Source organism: Anopheles ziemanni, chromosome 2, assembly GCF_943734765.1.
Source record: "Anopheles ziemanni chromosome 2, idAnoZiCoDA_A2_x.2, whole genome shotgun sequence".
In the NCBI taxonomy this organism is placed as follows: Eukaryota; Metazoa; Arthropoda; class Insecta; order Diptera; family Culicidae; genus Anopheles; species Anopheles ziemanni.
The window spans coordinates 30,516,869-30,543,770 of NC_080705.1; the positions used below are offsets into that span (position 1 = coordinate 30,516,869).

At 45.9% G+C, this 26,902-nt stretch overlaps 1 protein-coding gene across 1 annotated transcript in view; it reads right to left on the reverse strand.

Moving 5' to 3' along the window:
• Window positions 1–26,902, reverse strand: part of LOC131293362 (pneumococcal serine-rich repeat protein) — a 144,506-nt gene that overhangs the window by 10,450 nt on the left and 107,154 nt on the right. Inside the window, exons 4-7 of the mRNA XM_058321441.1 lie at window positions 15,224–15,404; window positions 15,002–15,127; window positions 13,260–13,405; window positions 9,855–11,006 (exon numbers count right to left, since the gene is read on the reverse strand). Of these exons, the coding sequence (XP_058177424.1) occupies window positions 9,855–11,006; window positions 13,260–13,405; window positions 15,002–15,127; window positions 15,224–15,404 (1,605 nt within the window). The remainder of the gene's footprint in view (window positions 1–9,854; window positions 11,007–13,259; window positions 13,406–15,001; window positions 15,128–15,223; window positions 15,405–26,902) is intronic.

The window sequence follows — 26,902 nt, forward strand, 5'->3', positions numbered from 1 at the left end:
CTGTCCGTGGTTCGTCCCTTTAAATACAACGGTTTCGATCAGACGACAAACTCCACTTGGAAGGAATATGTTAGCGCGGCGTTAGTGTTACAGGCTCAAGCGGTAAGTATCAGCGTAAGTGTGAGCGGGGTGGCGGGGGATCGAGAAGTTAGTCTGAAGAATTGGGTCCATCGCTCGTATGCAGTATGCAGGGCTGAGAATGAACAAGGCAAAGGAGGTTCGAAGGAAGGCACTCGGTATAATTTCGTTACTGTTTAGAACCGGACAGCGTTAGTTCCCCCTTGGAGATAGAATTGATGACAGATGTCTAATAGGTTTATTTCGTCCTATTATGGGGACGTTTTTAAACAGCAAACTAATATTAGTACACAGTTAGGCGGTGAGAATGAAAGACCATTGAGCTTTTATAATACAGCAGCGAGAAAAGGTCAACTAAACGATCAGCAGTTTGGGGATTAAGATCTGGCTCTTGAAGACACTTATATTCGGGAGTCGTTAGCGTGCGAACTCATTGGAGTTACCCTCGTAGAAACGGTATCCATTTGTTATCATCTGTCCCACAGAGAATTGGACGCATCGCTAGGATCTTATCATAGTTCCGTATAGAACCGATTTCTCCATCGTTGTTCCAAAATGATGGTAGTTTTCTCCCATTGTACGTTCCTGTTCCGGCGGTCCTCTCTTCGGGCGGGGAGTTTCTGATTATCTTTCCACTAATTAGTTTTGTTAACAGGAGTGATTACTAAATGGAAATTTATGATTATCGCCCCGCCACGGTTGGCCGGATCAGATTGAAGAAGGTCATTCGCAATCCATTTCTTCCCACTTCCGTCCAGCGGTTCCGACCACACCTGACTCCATTCGCGTCTGTGTGTGCGTTCGTTTTTTTTTTTTATTATTATTATTTTCATCTCCTATTCGACGGCTCGCTCGGGACGTGCGCTAGGCGAAGGTGAACCAAAGCGATTCCTCGTACGCGATGATGCGGATGCGGAGCGATACCCAAAAGTCCCATAAATAATCTTTATGAGGTTCGTATGTCAGCCGCTGCCAGACGCAGGCGTCTGCGAGACTTCCGCCGAGCCGTTTTTCGCGAAGGAAACGTACACGTCCCCGTGCTCACTGGAGGGCGTTAGTACACGCGGTGGGTCACTGCCGCCATATTTAATTACACCCATTTCGAGCGCACTTTATCGGCCGGCGTCGTTGTCGTCGTCGTCGTCGTCGGGTTTTCGCTTGTTTATTAATTAGATGGTTACATTATTAGACCAACGGCTTCCCAACTACTTCGCACGCGTTTGATGCTCTTCCGTTACAGCTATCCGTGGTTTGTTTGTTCTACTGTTTTTCTTACAAATAGTGGAACGTTGCGTTCCTTGCCAGTGGAGAACATTTTGAGTCAAAAATACCTTTTTAGAACATTTTGAATCTACAGCTTGTAGGTCGAATTTGGTCGAAATTGATATTGAACAAAAGGGTAAACTGTATGTACACAATAACCAAGCTATGTTTATAGCATCCCAACTTAACTACTTCTACAAACACACTAAACCACCGGTTAGTAGATACAATAAACCAGACATAGGCCTTGGTGGCAATGCCTCAATCTGCTTCGTTAGTTACGATTGTGGGCATTGATTTACAACGCGTGGAACAATACGAGAAAAAGCAACCGGATCAATGGGGAGGAGCGAATTTTCAACGCATAACTGAACTCCACGAAATTGCGAATCGACAATTACTCATCCTAGTGCAAAGACTTTGAAACTAGATTGGACGGACACTATGGAAGGAAAGAAAACACCACGAGAGAAAAAACCTGTTACCCACGGTGCATGATTCCTGGCTGACCCTGGCCGCTTCACCTGCTTTCGAACATCGTTGGCTCGCGCAAGCCGCAAGGTTTTACGATTCTGACATTGCAAAAGTGTATATTGCACCGAAGGCATGGCGCGGGGCGTTGCTCACACAGGCCCCCATTTGGCAATAACATTTATGTTATATGAGATTTGCCAACGTATCATAATGAATAAGTTTCAAATGAGCAATTTTTTAATTACAGTCCGCCTCTGGGCCAAGCCAAGCAAGACGCCTCGGCTGCACGGGGGTGCTTTGGCGAAATGTAGAGCTCGGCGTATCCCACAGGAGGAGTGTGATGTGCGAATTTTTAACACAAGGGAAAACACCATCACTGCCTGCGCTGCAGAACAAAAACGGAAAACAAAATGAAACCCGAATGCAATAAATCATTTATTCCTCGCGATGCGAACGGAGGAGCTTAAAGGCATGGGATAACTATCCGTAAAATTCAGTTTGCGGGTTGATGAAACCGATACGAAAACACCGGGAGGCCGAAATAATATACTACGGTTGGTGGGTGAATTTAATTTAGCACAACAACTTGCCGGAGTGTTTTGCCATCCACCATCAAAGGTTTTTCTTGAGGTGAAAAAGAAAACACCACCGGAAATATTAGACATTAATGCCACGTGCGAAACTGCAGAGCGCTTTCGGCAGCAAATTGATTATTAAGACACTAGTAGTTAACTCTAAATCGGCGGTAAAAAATATTTGTAATTAATCTCTATAAGAAGGTTAGAAGCAGGGGAATAACAGTAGAACGTTGAGAGACGTTAACAAAGTACTAGAAAAAGGTAGTTTTTTGAGTTCTTTGCTCGATATAATGAATTCGGGAACGTTCTCATTTTATGGTCAGTTTGGTTCAAGCGAGAGTAGCGCATAAATGGTTCTTCTGTCACACCGAGCAAAGTAGCTTGAGGATAATTCGATCGTGCCAGAAAGATCGAAAGCTGTATAAGGTGTTCTGAGGAGACTAAAAATCCTCTATGTAATTTTCTGATCCAGAGCTATGATGATGTGATCAGCTTTTCTAATGAGAAAATTCGATCCAAGAGCTGATTTGATCTGGTCAATTTGGATTTTACCTTATAATCGGGGGATACCTAAGGAGATACCTAAGGACTTTAATACCGACCTAAAAACATGACAGGTCCAAAAGTCTGAAGCTAGTTTCAGGATCTGGATTCAGATCAGAATTAATTCGAAAGAATTGATCCCATCAGCGGGACACATTTGTCAAAGATGGTCTCCTGCATCCGAAGCTGCCTTGATCAATTTTCATGAGTCAAATGTTTCATCAATATTAATTTAGCCCAAAAAACGAACAGTCGATAATTGATTAATCGCTGTTTAAACCTTTATCGACCGTTCGTTTAATTTCCTTTTCCTGCTTCAATGCTATGCTGTGATTTCCGTTCAAAGTCCAAAATTTGCATGTTGTGCACGCTAGCAACAAGGTTCGGTTTGAAACGGCGACAGAAAATCATCAAACAATTACCCACCCTATGCTAGCGGATGATAAAACATATCCACACATACACACGATTAAACACAGCATCATCGAAAGGTCAATGGCACCGACAATACCGGAGGGTGCCGCGATAAAATGGCCTCGAAACGATGACAATGAGTACATTTGTAAGCCTTGTTCCATCAAATCAACACACACCCACGCACACACACACACCTCACGATAAGATAGGCATAATTTGTGGCCGAAGATTAAAAGCGTTGTCCGTCTCGGTAAAAATTTTGGACCTTTAATCGGGAGGCTTCAAAAAGGGGTGGAATTGATTTGGAGTGGGTTAAAAACTGACCCACACAACGAGAGCCGCTTTCCCGGTGCAAGGTGAAAAGAAGATTCCATAACGGCCACAGTTGGACCATTCACCGATGCATTCGCAGTGCCGTGGGTACGATGCGCATGGTCGACGCTAAATCAGACCCACGACAAGGGGAGGGTTTTCCCGTTTTTTTTTCGTCTTCGCTCGAAGAGAAACACACACCGCGGGAACGCTAATTCGTTTAGCCCATTAGTTCACGCTGGGGCGCCACCACCCTCTAATGTGGCAGGGTGGTGGAGAAAACACGGCGGAAGATAAGACGAATGAGGCCTTTTTACTGTTTCCCTCCAATTTCCAAGCACCGACTTTCCTTCGCCTCCGCAGACCGACGCGTGTTGAACAAACTAGCCCATAATGTCGGGGGACGCTTGCCGGCAGGTTTAATTAATCTCCATTAAAATTACTTCATTCCATTACCGGGATGGGGTGGGAGCATTTAAGCATTGCATTCGTTGCACTCTGCAGCAACTCGGGAAGGTGTGTGTGTGTGTGAATGGGGAAGAAGAACGGGAAAAATCCATCTCCTCTAGAACGAAGACAACATTAGGCTTGAGTGCACTCAGGCTTGTACGGGTTGAAAGTGTATCCATAATTTCACGTGAATGCTGAAACAGATTGTATAACATTTTAAATCCACTTTTTAACAAGTTAAAACAGTTCTGGAAGCGGATGAAGACAACCTTAGGTCGAGGCGAAGGCAAAACTAAAGAAGTTACATGAGAGAAACTGATAAACTGATCGAATGCCAATGAGGATAGCCAATATGTTCTCTTATTTACTACCTTATAGCAAAAAATAAAAACAAAAGAAACAAAAGTGCTTGATCGAAAACTAAAACTAAGCTTCGATCCGTGAAGAACGAAACCCGAACGGATAAAAGCCGTGAACAATTTTGCGGGGCACGTAATTTGGAACAGAGCAAAACGACCAAACGATAGGGAAATGAACAAAAACGGACAGCAACAGAGTGGAAAAGCCGTACCTGAGACGGAATGGCGCCGCAGCGAGCTGCGCAATCGTCGCAGTGGGTTTGTGTTGGTGAGGAGGTGGATCGCGTTGGTCGAGTGGTGGCTGAGGCTGCGCGCATGGCACCGCCCCCCACCCGGCTGGTACGGTGGGGGTAGTGGCGGTGGCGGGAGAGGGGGCGGCGGCGGAGGTGGCCCCATCAGGAGGGGGCCGCCGGTGGTGGAGGGCGGGATGGCCGTCTGAATGCTCGCCGTCGAGGAGCAGCAGGACGACGACTTCGACGACGACGACGATGGCGGCGACGAGGAGGAGTTGGAAAAACTGCCCCCCGCCGACGAGGAAAGACACCCGCCGCCACCCAGCTCGTTGCCAACCCCCTCGTTGCCAACGCCACCGCCCACTCCCGGCGCAAGATTGCTACCGCCGATGTTGGCCACCAGATTGCCGAAGGTGATGCTGACGGCACTATTTCCGCCTCCACCACCACCACCACCTTGGACTCCGACCTCCCTACCACCCTGGCGACTGCTGGCGTAATGATGGAATTTGCTCATCGAGGCCGAGGGCGACGGTGGCAGCATCATCATCATCATCGTCGTGGTCATCGTCGTCGTCGTGGTCGTCGTCGGCGTCACTATTGGCGCAGCGACTGAGCGCGGTCGATGTGGAATTTTAATCCCAAATCCCACGTCACGCACAGAGGACGTTTTGGGGGGTAAAAGGATGGAGTGTGGGGGAGGGTGGGAAAAAATAACATCCCGAAAGGCACGGGGGAAAGGGAGGGAATGAGAAAATCGTCCAGTGCCGTACCAAGGCAGGCGCATATTGTGGGAAGAGAAGAGAGAAACACACATGTTTTGATAGTAGACAATTTCTCACCACGCTCATACCTGATGTTTGTTGTTGCAAATGTTGAATGCTTTTTACAATAATTTTGATCGAAATGGGAATTTCTACTGTGATAAACAATTTTCAAACTGTTCTGCATGTGTTCGTGTCGAAAAGGGCTAACAATTTGGAAAAAAGCTTAAAGTACGAGTAAGAACAACCGAATTTTGAAGCCAATATAGAACAGAAGAATTTCAAAAAATTTGTCTAAAAATTACACCGAATAATTTTGCCAAATGTCGATGGGTGTGTATTTTGTTTGAACAAATATGTCCGGGTTTGCGAATTGATGGTTTTCGAATTTTGATGATATGATTACGATGAGAAATATGTCTACACGTCAAGCGTCTCCAGTTGCCCCATTGGACGGAACGCCCCACAGAATGTCCCAATGCTTATCGGTTGGAGGATATAAACCCAGTTTTTATCTACAAGATTTTATCAAATCCCATCGGGTATGTCCTGGTGAGCGGCTTTTAGCTCGGTTTTAACATCAAACAAGGCCCAACCCGCAGCAGTATATACATTCTTTGTTTCGCTAGATTCACGCGATAAGATCCATCGTTGTTGAAGCTGAGTTTTTTTTAAATATTCCTTACTTTGTTGTTAACTGATTACTTATCTTGACATCTTATTTTGGCGACGTTGAAGTTGTAACACTTTGGTAGATTTACTTTGAATGAGATGACGATGAATTTCGATGGTGGTGAGTAAAGCGATAAAGTTTGCTAATTGTGGAACGACAACAAAATGGTGGAAAGGAAAATAGACAATGCAAAACGGACCGGTTGGTTGGGAAAACGATCTGAAACACACTGATATGCAAACCAAACGCATGCCACATATATAGGAGGAAAAAATCATGCAAATCCGTCGCAGAAAGCCAATCGGTCAACGCAACGAGAGAAAGGGGAAAAAAGAGTCAGTCGAGGAAAGAATAATTAAACATGCAAGAGCAAAACTCGGTGTATCGAGAAAGCAAATTTCGAAAATGGATAAAAAGGTACGCATGCAGTAGAAAAAACACTTTGGTAAGCACGAAATCGAAGTAAAAGCGAATTAATGCAGTGGCGTAGTAGAAGAACTGATTCTTTGCGTTAATACCACAGCGGACTCCGGTGGCTTCTTTTACAGATATTGAGATTAGTTTAGGTTGACAATAATAATGTTCACGTAGAATGAGCCGTAAGTTGTACCACCTGCACAAAGATGACTATTTGCTTCACATTGTAACTAGTGGAAAGGTGTGATGGGGTTTTCCGAAAGCTTCAGGGTGGAACCTTCTTATCATTCACCTTTTCCATGACATCGAACGAGCAAAACAGACGGCAAGACACTGAAGGACGGAACGCTAAATAAACAACTCCGCCCGATCGCTTGGAGAGGTCGCTGGTTTCTGAAGAGGGGGGGTGGCCAATGCTGTCGGAGCGTTTCGTACGGATCACGTTCGGTTGGGGCTTTAGTTAGCATAAACTATTCAGTCAAGATCTTATCGACCTGCATCAGATGTAGGCAACATATCGGGGTTTTCCGCCGACGTTGTTATCGAAGTCTGATCTGCTGATCTCCTCGCTATCGGTCGCTCGAGTTTTAAACCCCAAAACCGAAACAAAACAAACGACCATCTGCAAAAGGCGGCTTTCGTTGTCGGCCGACGCAATCAAAACCCAGACAAAACAAAACGCCACACAAACCGCACGAGACAAACACAGGGGTTCTTGAGGGGGGAGGAAACATTAAGCATTCGCCGTGTCGTCAATAATTCATGCTGGCTAAGCGCGACCGCAGTTAACAAGCATTATTGTGTTTTGTGGGTCGTTCAGTAGTTTTACGTCTTGTTTCGGTGGGTTTTCTTTTATTTGTACAATTATCTTCTTTTTCGAAAATGCTCCTCATCCGAACCGGGCCGCGGGGGGGCCTTCCTCCGGATTGGGAGGCAATTAAGAGGCTAGATACAAATTGAAAATTAAATTCAACCTTATAGGTTTTTGCAGTGGGATGGATGGTCTAACGTGTCTTGTTTTGCTTTTCGTTTTCTTTTTGTTTTCTTTCCTATCCGAGGCTATCCACACCCGCCGGCCGGCACTCAATTAGTCACGCTTGAGTATGACTAATTTATTAGTTTATGCTTTTAAAGTTTGCTTCCGGCGACTGCCAGTCCGGGCTGGTTTCATTTTCTTTTTCTTGACTTCGAAAAGCTACTTCCATCCACCGGTGGCTAGACTCCGGCGAAGGGGACACAACGTGGATAATATTGGAGAGATAAAACAGATCGGGCAGGTACATGTAAAGCAAGACAGGAAGATAAAATAAGCCCCCGAAATGGAAGATATTGCTCTAAACGTTACAATTTATGGAAATTAAAAAAAAACATGTTAGAAATCCAAATAATAACTTCTTCAAAAAGGAAATATCCAATGTCCGACGGACACCGTACGTACGCCCCGGCATCATCCTCCCTCGCCAGCAGGCACACACTCACGAGACCTGACCATTTATACACATATAAAACACAATTCACCGAGCAAACGGAACCGAGTAGCGTTTTGATCCTGGACAGGCCGAAAAAACGGGAATGTCCGAAAAATAATTATCTTTCGCCGCGTTGCGGTCTATCACGCTTCCGGGCCAGTGTGGTACGATCGAATATTTTACAATAAAAACAGCGAAGAAGAAAGAAGCGAACCCAAAACGACCGTCGTGTTCCAGCAGTTCCAGCGGCTGGCTGAAATAGTGCATTCGCATTACATGCGCATTACAGCGAAAAGCGCAACAAGCAGTAATAGACAGCAACGAAAGGGCGCAGTTCTTAGCAGCTGCACGGAATTTTGAAGTGCCCTGAAGTAGGGGTTGAATTTTGAAGTACCAACAATTTTGAGCATCAAAACGCGTTTGGTTGGTGGTTTCTGTTTTTCTTCCCTTTGCTGCGCATCAGGAGAAAGCGAAGGAATCGGTGGTGGGGGTGGGTGGGAGAGGGTTGTTGGACGAGAGTGAAGGAGTTTTGAAACGCAAGAGGAACGATGCAACAGAAGTACTCGGGCCGGCAAAGTGGAGAGCAAAACTCATAAAACAAAATTTACGCAAAACGGTTATTAAAAATTGCAATGGAGAAACAATTTAGTTTCTCCTTTAAGAGTATAACAAAAAAAAACAAAATCCAGAAGCAAAAAAGTTTGAATCAGACCGGCATTGAGGTAGTGCTGCATCCGATGCTGAACCCGACACGGTTTGGTTTCAATAAGCGCATGGGTTAGATAAAGGATAGACACCGAGAAAAGCATCACCCGCACCGCTGTGGGCACGACCCACACTACGAGGGTTGGGTTAAGTGCGGAAGGTAGCGATTAAAGGATGAGGCGGTAAATCAATTTTAGATCGAAAGAAATAAAACAAAAAAGCAACGAAATTATAAGGGATACCGATACCTCTCGCAACTGTCAACTCGAAGTATTTTAAATCTGATCGTGTTGGAAGATAATCGCTTGCCGCTATAATCGACCAAAGTTTTATCGCTCCCTAAAGATGGCAATAAACTGTTAAACAGGAGCATCAACCTCTAATGTTTATTCAAAGTATAAAGCAAGGTTTGTTCTTGCATGAGTTGTCAATTATTTTTGAATTATGGATAAATGGAAGAAGTCAAACCTTTGGCTTAAATTAGCCTCTATGATATGCACATTTTAGTTATACAACTTAGTTTTTATAGATTAGTTATAATTACTGAACTTATCTGTTAACGAAACATTGATTTGTTGAAAAAAAAATATCATTTACGACTACCAGCAGCTTTTTTTTAAATCTAACCACTTCGAGGCTTTCTTAACAGAATTAACAAAACAACTGATGCCCAAAACTAAATTGACGAAAAAAAACAATTTCCTATTTTCAAATTCCGGATCGACAGTATTTATGTCTAATTTCTCCTTTTCGATGCAAATTTGTAGTATTGAACTTTTGAGTTGACAATGTGCGAGGATCCTCGGTAGAAGGCTTATTTTAGAGTCGAAACGTTGGAAGGTAATGAAAAAGAACAAGAGAGGGTAAAACATAAAATAAAAGAAAGTGTGCTATGTCCATGGGAAGGTAGGATAATCGGGATGAGCGAAGAAGGGAGCGTAAGCCGGAAGAGAAGTTGACAGAGTTAAAGAATGATGCAAAGATATTAAAACATGGGCAGGGGTCGGGGGGAGGGCGCGAGCGAAGGAAGGATATTTTTGAGGTGGAAAGAAAAATCATAATGTACATATCGAATAAGAGAGAAGAAAAAAAAAATCAAAACCCATTTCATAGGCGTACCATGGTCGGTCGAAGAGGACGAAATGTCAGTGGCAATGGCGGTGGCGGCGGCGGCGGCGATGGTGTTGCTGCCGCTGGTGCTGCTACTGCTGCCGCTACTGATGCCACTACTGATGCTGCTAGTACAGACGGCAGCGAGCGGGACTGGCGGCTGGTGCCCATGGGCCAGGGAGAGGGAGGAGGAGCTGTGCGGGGTCGAGCGCGGTAGGGTCGCGGACGTTTGCTGTGCGCCGTGGTGATGGAGGTGGTGGTGCAGATGGTGATGGTGGTGATGGTTGGCGGAGGAAGGGGGAAGCAGGGGAACGACCGGACCGTGGTGGAGGGGATGGTGGTGCGGGTGCTGCTGATGCTGCGAGCATCGGAGGGAACCCGTGTCGCCGGCCTTGCCCGAGGAGGCGGTGGATGGCTTTCCACCCTCCGAAGGAGTCCTCTTCATCGACGCCCTCCGGTAGCTGGGCGATTGGGCGGTCACTCCGAGCCTCGGAGAGCCACCGATGTGGCCGCGTCCCGACACGGACCCTCCACCGACCGCACCCACAACACCAACAGCGGTCGGATGGACGATGGAAGAGGAAATGGAACCGGCTCCGGGAACGAGCGGAACGTAGGCATCGATCGGCGAGCCGGAACCGATGCTGGCCAGGGAGGAGTTGCTGCTGCGCACACACGCAATCGGGGCGACTACAGCGGAGCTGCCGGCAAAGGGAACGATGGTGGCGGCACTGTAACCCGCGCTAGTGGTAGTAGTGGTGGTAGTAACGGAAGTAGCGATCGCGTACGGAGAAACGGCGGAACCATTGCCGACCATGGGGGACGACGACGCCGTGGTACTAGCAGTAGGAGTAGCGGTGGAAGTAGTAGTAGCAGTGGAGGTAGTACTAATAGTAGTAGTAGTAGTAGAAGTAGTGGAAGTAGTAGCAGAGGAGGTGATGGATGTGGCGAGCAGTTTGTCCGCACAGCCGGTGGTGTTGGTGGTTTGCAGGTTGGGAGTGGCTACTGCCGCTACTGGTCTTGCTTTCGAATTCGGTGCTGCACCGGAGCTGTGCGGAGCCTTCGGCGGCGACCCGACCAGCACTACCGTGTTGTTGCTGGCGGCCGACGAGGAGGACTCGGAATTCTGTGCACTGCCCGCGTTTTGCGAGCATTGATCTTCTGGAAGATGCAACAAAGTGAATTTATTGGATTGATTTCGGGTGAGGGGTGGGGTGGGGCGTGGGAGAAAAAACCGGGATCGGAGTTTCGGGGTAGGTACACGGTAAGGGGTAAGCCGAATTGTTGATGTGTTCGATGTGTGTGGAAAATAAAGAGAGAAGTAAAATGAAAGGGCGTTAACGGGAAAAAGAGATACAGAAAGAGAGAGTGAATGAGAGAATAGAGATCGTAAGGACATAAAGGCGGCTTATCGGCACAGGTACACGGAGGAGGAAGGGCTGGAAGTGATGATGATTAGAGAAACAGGACACGATGCACCTTGCTCCGAATATTTGACCACCAATTGAAGCTGCACGAAAGACCTTATTTTTCATGGAGATTTGCAGATTCTAAAGCGAAGAAACGAAGACCTTTTCTCAAGAGCGGACAAATCAACGAAGAACGGAGAATAATCGTTCGCCTGGCGACGGGAGGGTATGAGAAAAAGAAACAACTGTAAAGGTTGTGAAAAGGTGAATGCGAACGAGAAAACACTCGCTCATCCACTCGCTCAGAAACAAATCGTAGTACGAACGAACGAAGTGAGTTGAAACATCGCAACGAGGCAATGGTTTTCGGAATACGTGGATTTTTTTTTGTCAGTAGGACGTAGTGAATGCGCTGAACAGATCCGCTGCTTAATGTATTGCTAGCCCAAAACAACAAATCGTACCAAATACAAAGATTCTAAAAGACAAAATAAAACCCACTATCGGGCGCTGAAAACACGTGTTAGCTTACACAAAATAATAATGTACAATGTTAACAGGTACGAGCGCAACTCGCAACTTCGAATATCGAAACAACAAACGCAACGCAACGCTCACGCAATTAATAGACTACGGAAAAAAGGGGTGAATGGTTCAACTACGGGAAAAAACTTGGAACAAACACTCGAAACAACGGAACAGCGAAGTTGCTTCACGAAACCAGTGTGGTGGGTGAGTGTGTCTTAAAGAAATCAATCAAACCATTCGAGACCAAAACAGAAGAAAGGCAATACAAAAAGGTCAACAAACATCCAAACGTTTTCTACATCCGAATCGGGGTTGGTTTTGCAATTTCGGTTTTCTACAAATTCGTTTACTTAGATTATTTTGTTGGCGCAAGGTGTGCAAAGGAATTAGGACATCTACAAATCAACACAATTAAAAGAAAAAAAAAAAATCGTTAGAAAAACATATAGCTGATACACTCCCGTGTAAACTAGAAAACTACAAAAACAATACTAAAATTCAATTGCTATGGTTTTTAATGTCAACACATGATTTCCTCCATGATTCATTGCTCGAAACAAATACTTTAACTGTTAATAGTAAACTGAAGAGCACCAAAATACACCGTTGCACAAAACACAAAAAGAGTATACTTAAAAAAACCAGTTTTAGTACGATAAAGTTCATTTAAGCTGCTTTTAAAACATACAAAAATAGCCAACATAAGGAAAGGAACAAACAAATTACGAGTGAAATACTATTTTTTTTTTTTTTGCAAAAACTACTTGTAGGCAGAGCGCGCTATACGCTTCAGTGTTTTAGAGAAAAACTGTGAGCTGTATAGCAATGAATGGTAATATTAAGGAAGAAAATACAAACAACTTGCAAATTGCTAAACTGCCTACGAGTGAACGGGACGAAAAAGAGTTAAGATTAAAGATAAAAAGAGTGGTTTTTCGGAAACAGATAACTTTGTGTACGGTAGGGTGGAATGGTGGGGGTGGAGGGTGAGAGAAAATCAAACCATCTGAGTCAGAAGTGGGTAGTAACATTATTCAACAAACAACATTTCCAGTGCTAGGTTCTAGAAGAAAAGTGTAATTGACTAGTTTAAGGGTGGGTGGGTGAATGGAGGATGGCGAGGGTGTAGGGACAGTGTGCGGATGGTAGCGGACCGAGCAGGGGGTAGGGGGGGGGGGGGAGGTGATGTTATACGCTCTATGGCCATATATTCGTACCGCACCGGAAGTCCTTGTTGAGAAACACCGTGGGTGAACACCAATAGAGCAGGGTTGGCGCGTGTGAGAGGGGTGGGGGGGGGGGGGGGTAGCGGGGGGGGGGGGGAAGTAGTGATATGGAGATTGAGGACGGGAGGGGCGAGTGTTTGAATATTAGGCGGAAAATGAAGTGTGTTTGTGTGTGTGTATGGGGGGAGCGGGGGGAAGTGTATAACAGAGAGCAGTAAAATAAAACAAAACGACCCTAAAAGAACACTTACCGCTTGACGGTGAGCAGTTCATCGGCTTCTGGCCGGCGTGCGTCTGGCGCCGGATCAGCGTCGACGTTGGCTTCGAGGCGGCGTTCGCCGACGACGACCGTATCCGGATCATGGGACCGAGATTGTCCTCCTTACTTTTCGCGGACCTATTGGCGAAGGGGGCGGAAGAAAGGAAGGAGCGTTCAGTTTCCGGCGCTGGTAACGATGGTGATAATGGAGGCATAATTTACGGCGGAGATCAAAGTGAACCGCCCCCGTCGACGATTTTCCGATCGAGATGTGGCGGCTCCGGGTGAAAATCCGTGGTGAATCCTTCTAAAGGACGATTTTTCGCATTGATGAAAATCGCGCCACCCACAACTCCCAAACGACCTGTTGCCGGGAGGGGTGAACCACAAACACACTCACCATAGGAGGCGCACGTACATTCCTATTTCGAAAGATTCTTTCCACGGCCCATCATCATCACGAGAGAGAGGGGGAGAGGGCGCGAGCGAGCGTGGAAACCATCCAACGTTATTTACTGTTTTCCCAGTCAACCGTCAACCGACAACGGCGAGTTAATTTGACACTTCAGCGAGTTTCACTCCTACGCGCCCTTCCGGGTGAATCGATCGAGCGTGTCCGTTCGCACACATCCAAATGGCGTGAGGCTTTTCCGACCTCCGCCTTTTTACGTTCGTTGTTAAAAACTGAACACATTACTGACAAATTTCCACCGAGGCCAATCTCGTTGTTCCGTGTTAAAAAAAGGGCCCTTTCTTTTATCCCCCTTTGATCCTTGGTTTCGCGTGAACATTGCAATGGTCGTCGAAGATCATTAATTTGTGTTAAATCACTTCAACCACAAACGCTCGCAACGCCAACGCGTCGGAACGAACGAGCCCCGGACATTATCGATAACCTTTTGCTTCGTTTATTGTTCGTCCACTTCTTTTCGGGAGCGAAAGTCCTCGTCAGACATACTGCTGCTATCCAGAACCGACTGGACCACCGAGTGGTTTAATGGTATCATGCTGGTCGTGATGACAAAAAACGAGCAGATTTCATCAGCCCGGAAGAAGCAAGAAATCATGGATCTTGTCCGAGCGGGGCTCGGGGTGTCCCGAACGCAGCGGGAAAGCGCAGGCGAGACATCCTGTTAGTGAAGAACTTCTTCCTTCCTCCTTGACTTGACAGGCGCAACAGGTTGTTCGAAGTGAACAAAAAACAAGTCGCAGACAAACCCGCCCGGGAGAGAGAGTGTCAAACGTTAGGATCTTGCCTGCGTCTAGCGTTGAGTTTTTTTGTGTGTATGTCGGTCGACTGAAGGGTCACGCCAGGGCGTCGGAACGCAGACGTCGACAACGTCCACAAGAGGAGGCAGCGAACACATGGCACGCCTTCCGGTTCCGGGTGTTCTTTGGAAGCAATGCCTTCCAGCGAGCGCTTTTCACCAGCACTGATTCTTTTCCGTTCGAAGAAAACTGTGCAACAGCCTCGCCCCTTGCCATGTTTGCGAAGGGGAATGGGAAAAGTGTAATCTCATGAGACTGCTGGCTGTTTTTCCGGTAGACATGACGACCATTTCAATATCAATCGGATTCTGCTTTCTGCCCGCGCGACGATCGGGGTCGATGATCTGTTTTCCCGATAAATTAATCTCTCGTCGTCGAAGGCACGAACCACGCGGCCCAAAGTCGTGCCTTTTCCCTAGAAGCTGAAACGAAACAGGACCGTCCGGCTCAGGACCGTCTACTCACTTCATGATGGTGGTGTACATGTTTTGCGCGATGATGGAGTCCTGAAGCTCCATCCAGATCTCGCCGGCGCCGGTTTTCGAGCTCCGGCCGACCTCCAGGTAAAAGTAGCGCTGAGAATGTCCGCATCTGGGGAGGAGTGGAGTTGAACAGTCGAGATGAATTCAAATGGTTCTGCATTATTTTAAAACAGAAATCAAAAGCAAATGGAGTCGAAAGACTTACCGTCGAATGGACGCCAGCGAGAACTCGACCAGGTCGGCTCGCTTCTCCTGGCTGGCGGTGAGTTCCGGTCCGATGCGAACCAGTGAAAGGATTTTGTCGGTGATGCAGAGCCGATAGGTGCCGAGGATGCCGTAGCTGTCGCCGAGTCCCTTCCGCTGCACGAACACATCCCATACGTGCTCTGGAGGGAGGGGAAAAGAGATAAGAGAAAAAGAGGAAAATCAACAACGTATCCTTTGAGAAAATGCGTTCCGCTACTAATTGAGCTAGAATGTTGTCACGCAAAGTTGAGTTGAGTTGTGCACCGTAAAATATAACCTACTCCCCGATCTGTCAACGACAAACAAGACATTTCCCATGCTCTCACCGAACCACCACCTCCGGAAAATTGTTTTCCCTTTCGGACATGTTGATGATACGGATCCGTTTGTGCGAAATGGATTTTTCATTTACTGAAATTGCTGGTCAAAACTTTCCAAAGTGATTCCGGTGAATCGAAACCGAAAGCCATGGACGAAGTGCGGTCTCGAAAATAAAACAAACCACCAGGGGGGGAAAACTTCCAATGGGAAAACAAATAGAATCCGATAACGTTTGGCAGAGCTGGACCTCGGGTGGAGCACTGGAAAAAAAAACATCCAGTGAAAACTATCCTAACTGTCCAAGGTGTAAAACCTGGTGGCGTGTTGGTTGGTTTGTTGGGAGGCAAACAATTTAATTTAGACGAGGACACGTGAGTGTTTTTATCTTTCATGTTGCCCCCCCCCTCCCCTTCCCATCACTCGAACCCTTCCTCGAACGAAGTGTTTGGCACTAGTTTAAACAAATGTCTCACTTCGAGCTTACCATTTCCCTCCTGCTCCCGGGTTTCGCTCCGTCGTATCAGTTTTCCAAACTAATTGCTACATTACAAAAAAAAGAAGCACAAGGTGGAAAAACTAGGGTCCACTTTAGAGCACGAGCGTTCTGGGTGGGGGGAGATAGAAAATGTTAAATTAATTACTTAATGGCCGAAGCGGAAAAAATGGTTTTACCAAAGTACGGAAGTTTTTTTTTACTGACTGGGGCTCCACTTTTCCGATCGCTTTAAAACATTTTATTTTATTTGCCCCTCAGGGGAGTTCGGGATTTTTGTGCAAATAAACAAGCTAATTTAGAGACACTGTCAACTGCCGAAAGTGGGACTATAGGCCTTTTTATGGGGGTAAAAATATAATATTATTGAGAACTGATTCTTTCATCACTCGTTCGACAAACGATGCGTGTTCGATAAAAAATGATGCAAAAACAGATTTTTCAAAACTAATCTTAAAACCGTTCACTTCAATGCAGTTTGGAAAAGAGAAATCCGATTTGTTCCTATTCCCTTTAAAGTTTTGTTTTGCACCAAGTCTCGGTGTTCCTGTATGTCGGTGGAAAATAAAGCATACTCTTCAGCTTTTGCCTTAATCTCTATCATAACGGACGCCCACACGACCAAACCAACCGGGCCATATATTGTCAGTAAAGGTTTCCGTCGGTTCGCTGAGCATTGGGAAGGAAGTGATCCGTTAAATTATGCTATCTAAAGTAGGACACCCGTGTTGCAAAAACTGCCATCGGATATTTTAAGATATAGTAACAAATAACAAAATGAACTTTAAAAAAAACATATTGCTTAGGTGCAACAATAAAAGGAAAGGCATAAGTTAAAGAAGAAAATGAAAATGCCCATTATAGTAATGTGCATATCTCAAAAACGAATCCATTCGGTAATGAGGCTTTACTTAACGTTGAAGATTGTTAAAAATCGTGCCACAGAATCAGGTAGCGCACATAATTTCCCCCGACGGTCGCAACATAAGCACTGACACTCTACGGTGCAGCGAAGCGGATGCACCGGATGCATCCTCTCTCCGATTTCGCTGCGTGTCATTTGCGGCTGCACCACCGACACCCTTTTTCACGCCGTCGGGAGTCATCCCTCCCCGTCGTCACACACCCGGTGCCTTTCACGGACATAATTTTAATGCTTTCTGACTGAGTTGCGATGCACGCGCCACGCCTAATTAATGAGAAAATAACAATTCACTCCAAGAAGCGTCCTTCTGTTCGCGCCGTCGGCCCCCCACTGGTGGAAGGAGGACAGTTTAAAACGGCGCGACGTTCTATGCAATCCCACCCTCGTCGGGCGCACACGGGGCTGAGATGGGATGGGAATGGGTGGCACGGGACACGTGGACGACGCGGAGATGCAGTGAAGCATGGGAAGCAAATAAACAAAAAAAGGAAGAAAAAAAAACAAAGAGAGAGAAAGAGAAGACGAGCCGCAGGGTGGGGAAAACTAACAACAACGGAACGGTAACCGGCGCGCGTTACTGCTGTTTAATTCGGTTTTCGGTCCAATTAATCGATAATTGGAGATGACAGTGAATTACACAGCTCGTGCCATCCTTCGCCCCCGGGCTTGGCGGAGTCGTTGGCGCCATTCGCAACCGAGAGCAGCAACCGATCGCCTGCTGGGGGGGTAGTTTGCTTGGGATGGTCATGGCCGTGGAGTTGTACAGGGAGATATGAAATAAAATAAAAACTGGGAAAATCAACCCGTGAGGCGATGGGGATCAAATGTGGAAAAGCGTCTTAAAAAAATCATCGTCAGCTTCACCACGGCTGGTTCACGATTGCTGGAAGCGTATCGTCAACTCCACCGTTTCTCTCCTTCTCTCTTCGTTTAATTCCCGGGCAAATATATTTACATCACATATCAGAAAAGGCGGTTGAAAAGTGTGTCTACATTTCAAATGTGATTCCGAAGCCATGGGCAGCTATGCGAGTAGAAGTCAGCAGGGAAGGTGAAGGGTGCACACGTACATGTGTGTGAGTGTTTGTGTGTGAAAAGGGCTTGCAACTCCGAAGGGACTTTGCCATCTGAAGAACCGGCAGCGCGTCCCTCCTCGCGCGATCAATTGCACGCTTAATTCAATTCAATTAGCGACTAATTAGTTCCACGTGGTGCTGCTATGTGCGTGTGTGGGTGTGTGTGTGTTCACCGGATGCACGTCGGACAGCTCCGTCACCTCCTCTGAGAATACGGCACCCCCCAATCCACCACAATTGCACACATTTCACTTCGTTTCCTATTTCTTGCGGTGTCTTGCGTCGCTGGTTTTCCCCCGCTCCTCGTTCCCTTTTGCCGGATGGAATCTTGGAGCACGGCCTTGGGTTGGACCCGGAGCGTTTGCTTCCCCATCCTCCACCCCTCCTCCGACCGGAAGTGGTCATAGTTCGATTAGCTTTCGATGCGCTTCAGTGCTCGCAGCACCTATTTCTCAGTACGTTTTGTTTCTCGGAAGAGGGAAGGAGGGGGAGAGGGGCGAAGAGGACGCCCAGGGGACGGGGTGTAATAAGATTGGTTACGGGTCCATATATCTGCGAGGCGAATGGTTCACAATCGCAATCACAATACAACACCTCGGCATGAATTGCAAGAAGGGTGCGTTAAGTTGATGATTAAGCTGCGAGAGATAATTATCTAATGATCACGAATATTTTTGATAAATACAAGAAGCATTGAAAAGTTTATTATACTGCATTGTAGGAACAATATTACTCCTTCATAAGATTGGTATATCCAATTATCAACAGAAAGTCAAAGCTCCATTCTAAAAACAAATTACTGGTACATAAAACAATAATACTTCCAATGATACTTTATGCATTTCCAATGTGGTCGCAGTGTGCGAGTACACACAAAAAGAAATTTCAAATCAGAGCAAACAAGATAGTAAAAATGATGTTAAACCTTCACTGGAGGATCCCTACAAGTCGGGTGCTGGAGCTTGCTGGAGTGGATCGAATAAACAACCGGTAGACCACTACAAATATATCAACAAGAGCTAAATGTCTCTTATCAATACATGAATTGATTCGTAACTTAGTTGTAGCAGTAAATTAGTATGTAAAGCGTTAAAACAAAAAATCTTTAAACATCTCTTTAACAGATGTAAGTTATTTTCTTAGTAGCTGCACACATTTTTTAAGGAAACTCCCTACGCATGTAAATATTTTAATCGAAATAAAGCTTCAATTCCCTTAAAAAAAATTGTACCTTTGAAAATTGAAACAGTACAAGCTTGTTTTTGGCACTTTGGGTTGAAGTGGAAAAAAATATATTTTAAAACTTTCGCTTTTTAAATGTAATAATCGCACTAACTGAAACATTAGTAGAAAATCATTTAATTACATCTACTATCAAATCCTTCCAGTTCGAATAACCAAAAGCAAATATGACACATCGGATGTAGCTGGTGTTTCTTCTGAGTCATCTCATTCTATTCGTTCCTACACTTGGATACGAGTTGGGTTTTCCCGAGTCATAATTATCATCCTTAAAATCATAAATGCATCATCATTGAGGCTATGCAGCTTCACACAAACATATGACACTCACTGGTGTGCATTGTATCGTGCTGAACTTCTGATCCTAAGGATCAGTTCTAAACAACAAATGACACAGGCGGCGCAAGTATCCTCATTGCAAGCGTCGTTTGTAAAATACGTTTAGTCATGTGTCCGATTCATGAAGCAAAACCGGTTTATCTTTTGTTATTGGGATTTTTAACTTAAGTTGCAAGAGTTTTTCGAGTTTATTTCTCACCCGTTCTTGCGTTAACATACGACAGAAATGTAGACTTCCAATTGGAATAAAACTCAAAGTACACAAGCGAGCACCGCGATAAGATGACGAGCAATTTGGTCGGTTTTTATGATCTCACATTCATATGAACTTTTACACACCCTGCACAAGATCTCACATCTCGCCATAAACAAACGGATTTTATCGAAGCTTATCACAAGTGCCAACAACATTGTTGCGCGTGCTACACACTCCCACAACACCCGCCCTACACCGCCACTGCTCGCCAAACAAACGTTCCCCATTCCGTGTGTGTGTTCTGACATGGATAATGTTTGTCTGCCACAAATTATTATCCCTCGCTCGGTGGTAGACAAGCACACACACACACACAAACATACACCCGGGGCGAAAAAAGGGGTGCAAAATTTAAATAAACCCATCGCGGAGCCGCCCAGTCAGTCAGTCGGTCGGTCGGTCGGTTCGCTTGGAGATGTAAAACTCCGTAAATCCCTTGATTAGTGCTCGCTTACAACGATGATGCGGGGTGATTCCATGCCATCTAGCCACCCACCCGTTCCTCCACCTCTCCCCCCACCAACCATGGTATTTACTTTCGCTGGTTTCACAGAGACTAATCGCGTTCACTACGCCGGGGAGTGATTTTAAGCAGCGCTATTCGTATGCAAGCGTCATGCCGGGTGTCGCGACTTTAGCCGGTTTTATTTTATTTTTTGTTGCACTTACCGGTGCGCCGAGAACTGGCTCCGAGAACATCGGACCGTTAAGCGGAATTATCGTCCTCGGTGGGACCGGCTTGTGAGCGGCTTTAGCCTTACCGCGTGCTGTATAAGTCTCCTTCGGTCGCCGAGTGTTAAAGGCTGGATGGTTGGGCGTTTAAAATATCACTGTCAGCGCGCTGTTCTCGTTGATATCCTGGTGCGAAAAGCTGGTCGGATCGGATTCACAACAAACAAACAGTTCCACATAAACAATCAATTATTGTGATTGGCACATTTGAAAGCGTGTTTGGTAAACATTCCATCCGCCACTTCGCCATTTTAAATGTGAAGTTTTAATTCGCTAGTTAAGCAGCATTGCCGATGAACTGAGACGCGGACCGATTGGCTTGAAGAAACTTTGATTTGTTCTCGCAATTAGTAAGAACAAAAAAACAATATACATCCACAAATCCCTTGAGGAACGGCCACCGGGGTCATTAAAATTTTAATCCCCCAGCTTGTTCCCAGGTTCCAAATTGATTTCTACCTAAACACCCGCTCGTCGCGGACCTCGCCTCCTAATGGAGATGATTAAAAACTTCCTCCACATCCATTATACACTATCCACAAATGGAGGTCAATCCTTCGGGGAATTTTGATTTCCCTCCCTCGGCAACCAAAGGACCGGGAGAAGATTGTTGTTTATATTCCCGTTATAAACAACATCCAATACCGGCCCGCGGTCGGCGTGTGTTGGTAAGGACTTGGATTTTCTTTTGCTATTTCTTGAGAGTACACCTGTTACCAGCGACATCTCTTCTGCGTCGTCGTCGTCGTCGACGATTTTTCCGAGCGAATTTCCCGACCGAGCGAAAGTATTCCCATGGCGACGCGTGTGTGTTTTTCTTTCGGCTGCAAGCAAAAACTTTGAATTCCTGTACGTCCCGGTCACATACGGGCCGTAAATCCAGATTTAATGTCACACACAGACACGATCAGGAAACGGTTTTCCGTGGGTTGAAGGAGGGGTGGGAAAAGGGTACACCAGGGAGCTCTATTCTTTCTATTAAATGGCAATCCAAACCTGAACCTGGTGGGTTCACGCGTTCTAAAGAAGGAGCGGAGGTGAACCGGCGTCGTAATAAAGCTGTAGCAAAGGGAAGAACGTTCGGGAGCATGCACACCCCGAGGGTTGGTATCGGGCGCGAAATCAAAATTCTTGTTCATTTTCTAAACCCACCGGAGGACAGGCTCATCGGGGCTAGAGGATGCCGGTACAACAACAACCACCGAACCGTGACCGTAATAAATTTCTATTCAATTATGATCACAATAAATAATAGCAGATTGCGTGCGATGCTCTTTTATTTTCTCAACCGTGCGCGCGCTTGTGCGTGTGTTGTGCGTGTCGGCTATGTTGAGGTGTTGGAGGGGGCCAACACCCCAAACCTCTGGTTCTGTGGGAGCATTGTAGACCAGTAGGTCGAAGAATGTTTACGCCGAGGGAAAAGGATTGTAGTGACATTTGAGTTTGTTCTGGAAGCTGCTGCCGAGCTGTCGTATCATTCCCTTTTTCTTTTATAAAACTCCGACGAAAGTTTTACAGTTTTCCTAGATGAAAACAAATATTTTTATTTTACCTTTATGCTACAAATGTCTTTTTTTTAATTTTATAATTCAGCTCTGTTATCGATTCACAATTTCAACTTTAATTAAATTGTTTGTTCCTTTTACTGTTTTTGAGCCCGAAAACAGGGAAACATAAAGCGTCAAAAGAACTTCCAGGTTTCATATTTATGATACACTTGTGTTACATTTTTAGTTTTAAAACCCAACTTTAAAATTACGACTTGTATGTTTCCCCTCCAGCTTAAAATATGGTTGTCTGATGTTTCCAATTTACAAGAGTGTCCATTAGAATCCATAAACATGAAAAAGCAAGGAGCCAATGCGATTTTGAGCGATTTATTGTCGACAAAAACGTCCATCAGACATAATTATCAAATGTGTAATGTTATGTGCGATCGTTCGTGCCTCCATATATATCAAGGTATTTTTTCCCAACATACGTAAATTCACACAACTTCAACCGGGAAAAGAGGTGAACTTTCCCGCGGCGTGCGGTTGTGGCGCAAATTTAATCCTTCTAACGCGTCCCTGTCACGAATCCTTGTGTTCAAGGGGCCGACAAAATAAAAACAATAAATAAACTCAAATCCGAGTATCTTTTTGTCAGCCCGCCAGTCATCGTCGGCGGGAAAGCGGCGACGCATGCATGCATTGTGTCAAATTTTTGGAGACCGCTCCGTCGCGTGCCCCAAACCAAACGTGTGCGCGAGGTTGGAACTCCTTCCATGTGCAACTAGTATGGCTGTGTGTGGGGAAAACGGGCAAAACCTGCAGCAGAACTTTACGTTTACTCCCTCTCTTCTCCCCGACTCTCTCGCACCCCAGCCGGCATCAAAAGTGTTACGCCACATCCGCCGAGACGGTGAAGGTTTCGTGATTTACTGCAGTTAGATGATTTATGTTTGCTTTTCGCGGTGCAAGAAGGATAATGGTAAGAAATCGTTACCAATTGTGGGCAGCAAAAAAAAACAAAGAAATAAAATCACTATTCGAACCGGTATGGAAAATAAAAGCGGCAGAAGCAAATCCTGGCGAACCAGGAAGGTGTGGAAAAGTCTGTCCTAATTTGAGAAAATTGTTTTCCGTTGATTACGAACCTTTGACGTGCGAAGCCGACTCGCGTTCAACGTTCCGGTTGGTTTCACTTTTCCGAAGTTGGTGGGGGGGGGGGGGTTTTTAGTATTTTTTTCACTCTCGGAGCAATTCAAATGTTCAAATAATAGATCAAAATTTTCCACCTCGACCAACAACGGAAGTTGCACGGAATCCATGGCGGCACCATGGCTAGGCCTTTCACCAGGAAGCTCGCCGTCGTCGACTAATTGTTCTGATAGTTCGACTAATCATTCCTAATGAACGCGAGGGCCAGGTTTCTTCCTCCACCCTTTTTTTGGGGGGGTGTGTGCTAATGGTTTCCAGCAGGGCGAAATTGGTTCGGGTTCAATTATCCCACGGGAAGAAGAAAGTTTTATTAGTTTAATTACAAGTTTGGTCTTGCCGTAGTGGGGCGAAAAAGGATTCAGCAAAATGGAAGATGCATGTAACTGGAGCCACAAACAAACGTCGGCGCACAGTAATGGAAAAATTGTGCAATTACTATTTTAAAGTAACAGATGCATTAGGAAAATGGATCGCAAAAACGACACGAATGTTAGGTATTAACTTGAAAGTTAATTATTCAAAAATGCAATGCGTTGAAAATGAAAATATTTTACTCCTTTTTAATGATAGCTTCGGCAACTCGTATGCAAGGTTTTGTTTTTGTACAGGGAAAATGAATTAATCTAATCAATTCAAATCGTTTCCCTATGCCACCTCATAAAAGTTAAGCACCCTTTCAGAGTAGTTCTAACTCTCCAAAGGGTGCTTTTGGATGTCTGTACAAACGTTTACCTTCCTTCGTGTTTGCTTTTACGGAAACAGGCCAAAGTTTTCTACAACTTATTTTCCCGCTTTTTATCTATCACCTCCCAGCAGCCTTTTTGCGACGTGCAATCTTGTTTTATTATGCGACACAAGAAATAAGACGTGTGCATCAAATTGTTGCCTTTCGGGGAGTGGTCTAGTGGATTGCGCCACATGCTGCTAGAGCTAGCGCCTTTTTGGCCACGGGCCACTGGCGACTCGGGTTGGACGTCAACTGGACACGGAATCCCCACTGGATACTCCGAGGGGGGTTAAAAGACATGAAGAAAAAAAATAGAACAGCGACGAGAAGACAGACGTCCTGCTGCGGTTCGCGGGGATGTCGTCAACTCGTGCACCGAGAGTGAAAGGAAGAGGACTGTGGGGGGCTAGCAGGGCAATATATCTTTCCGGACGCGCGCGCCTCGTATGGCTTGGGAGTAAATCGAGCGATTTATGTTATATTCTGGAGGACGCAGGAAAGAAAAACGCAGTTTGTGTGCAACGTTTGGGAGTGTGGGGGGAGGGTATTGTAGTTTTTATTTCTCGATTACGGTCATCTCAAGATGGCCACACTCGCCCACCGATGCCAACCGATGATTCCGTTCCAGAATTCCCGACCGGCGACGAGCACTGCAATAGGGGGATTTATAGGCGATTAATGATTTATTTTCCACATTAAGCGTAGGAGCGCGCGACACAGGCTGGGCTGTTGGGCTGGCTGCACATCGCCCCGTCCCTATAAATAAACTGACCAGAAGTCGATGAAGTCGCCAGGCCTCGTTCCAAAGGCAAACGAAACTTGGCAGCACTTCTGGCTGAACTTAAACGAGTTCGCAAACACAAACTGCCCGACGTAGAAATCATTTCGCCAACTTTTCTCCAGATGGATCGGCACAAGATGTTTTGTGACGATGTCCGGTGACCTTTACCACCCACCCCTTGTTGTTGGGGGGGAAAAGTACGAAATAATCCGATCCTGGTCAACGGCAACGCCTGAACCACCGGACAATATCATCGAGTGCAACGACTTTGGGGGAGCTCAACGTCTTCGTGGTGGCCCTCACCCAAGTCGTCGATGTCCACCGTGTACCAAGTATAGTACCAAAGAAAACCCCTTCCGGAAGCGCCAGAAAATTGAGCCCGGAAAACGTCGCAGAAACGCATTAACTTCTGATACAATTTATCAGTTTTAATGCTCGCTTAATGGCATTCTTTTGTGTATAAATTTCATAAATAACGGCGTGCTTGGAGTCCCAGGGTGGGTGTGGGGGTTTTCTGGCCTCCGGCCACTCCGTCCAAAGTGCTCCAATGTTTCTGAGTGTGCACCACGACTCCGGGAAAACCCGGGCCTTGTTCATGTTGTTGTATATACGATTGTTTCGTGACCGAGTGTCGCTTTTCCATCCGGGTGTGGGTGGGGAAAACCACCAAACCCTCGACACAAGAGCGTCTGGCGTGTGTCCGAGCGTCCAACGTGCGCTTCAGGGGAGACGGTCCAGTATGGGACCATCTTCTAATGTCATTTTATCGCCCTCCCCTCAAAACCTCCTCCCAAAACAATTCATGACGTTCAGGCGATGTGACAAGTGGTGCAATCCAACTTTCAGGTCACAATATAACAAAAAACGAACAAAACCAGAAGAAGAAGAAAAACTTGCTGAGTGAGAGCCAAAAGAGGGAAAAAATGTATAGAGATATATATGAGGAAATGCTTCATTAAGGATGCACACCACCTCGGAGGGCACGGTGTAAATACGTCCTCCATATCCCAAGCCCGGCGCGCATCGAACCTCGATCGCTTTAGTTTTTCCTCAAAGGTACTCTTTGAGCAATAAAAATTTAACTGAAGAAAAAAAAACCAACACACAGTACTAAGCAATCCGCACGCCAAAGTCGGGAAGGGAAAGCGCGATAGCGGACGATGCAATGATAAAAATGTGCCAGTCTATTTTCCACTTCTTGTTTCACCTCATTCCACGCGCGCCGGTCGGAGCCTTCTTTAATGGCGTGGAAAAGCGGGCCGGGGGGTGGCAAGGATAAACGATTTATCTTCCGGACGACAGTCGCCACCGATGTCGATTGCACCACTCGTTGACTCGAGGTGGAAGGAGGGGTTTTCGTGACCTGGTCCGTCCTAGGCACTCGGAGTTGGCGGAAGAAACCAACCAAACAAACGAAGCAACTGGACGCAGACAATACACGGGACAGGTCTCCGTACGACGGAGCAAGCGGAGTCCGGTTCAAATGAGAAAGTGTTGGGGATGAGGGAGGTGGGAGAGAGAAATGGCCATGCAATATAGCCCTCCGCTCTCGATGGGATAATTGAGACATAAAAATATCTTTCTGCAATAGCATTCCGAACACGGCTATTCGTCACGCCTGCGAATGTTATGTTGTGCGTTCAATTGAGGATTTAGCATATGTTGTCGGATTATTACGAAAGTAATTTATTGTTTCTTCTTCTTTTATTTTGTGTGAAACAATCGGCGTAAAAAAAACTTTAAAATTTCCTGTCTTGTCTAATAATTTGTTTCAAACGAGCTCCTCTGTCGTTACCGATAGAAAAAGCACGTGGATAAAAGTGGAGCCACATCTTGGCTGGAGGAAAATAATTAAGTTTACACGTAGATGGGGGGACGAGGGGGGGGGGGGGGGAAGCAAACAAGGAAACGAACGGGGGCCCTGGAAACCCGGGGACGGTATCACATATCGCAGCCAAAGTGGAAAAAACAAAGCCACGAAGTAACGAAGTGCGGCGGCCCGACAGCTCTCCAAGCAACTCTAATTCAATTAGATTCGTCTTAT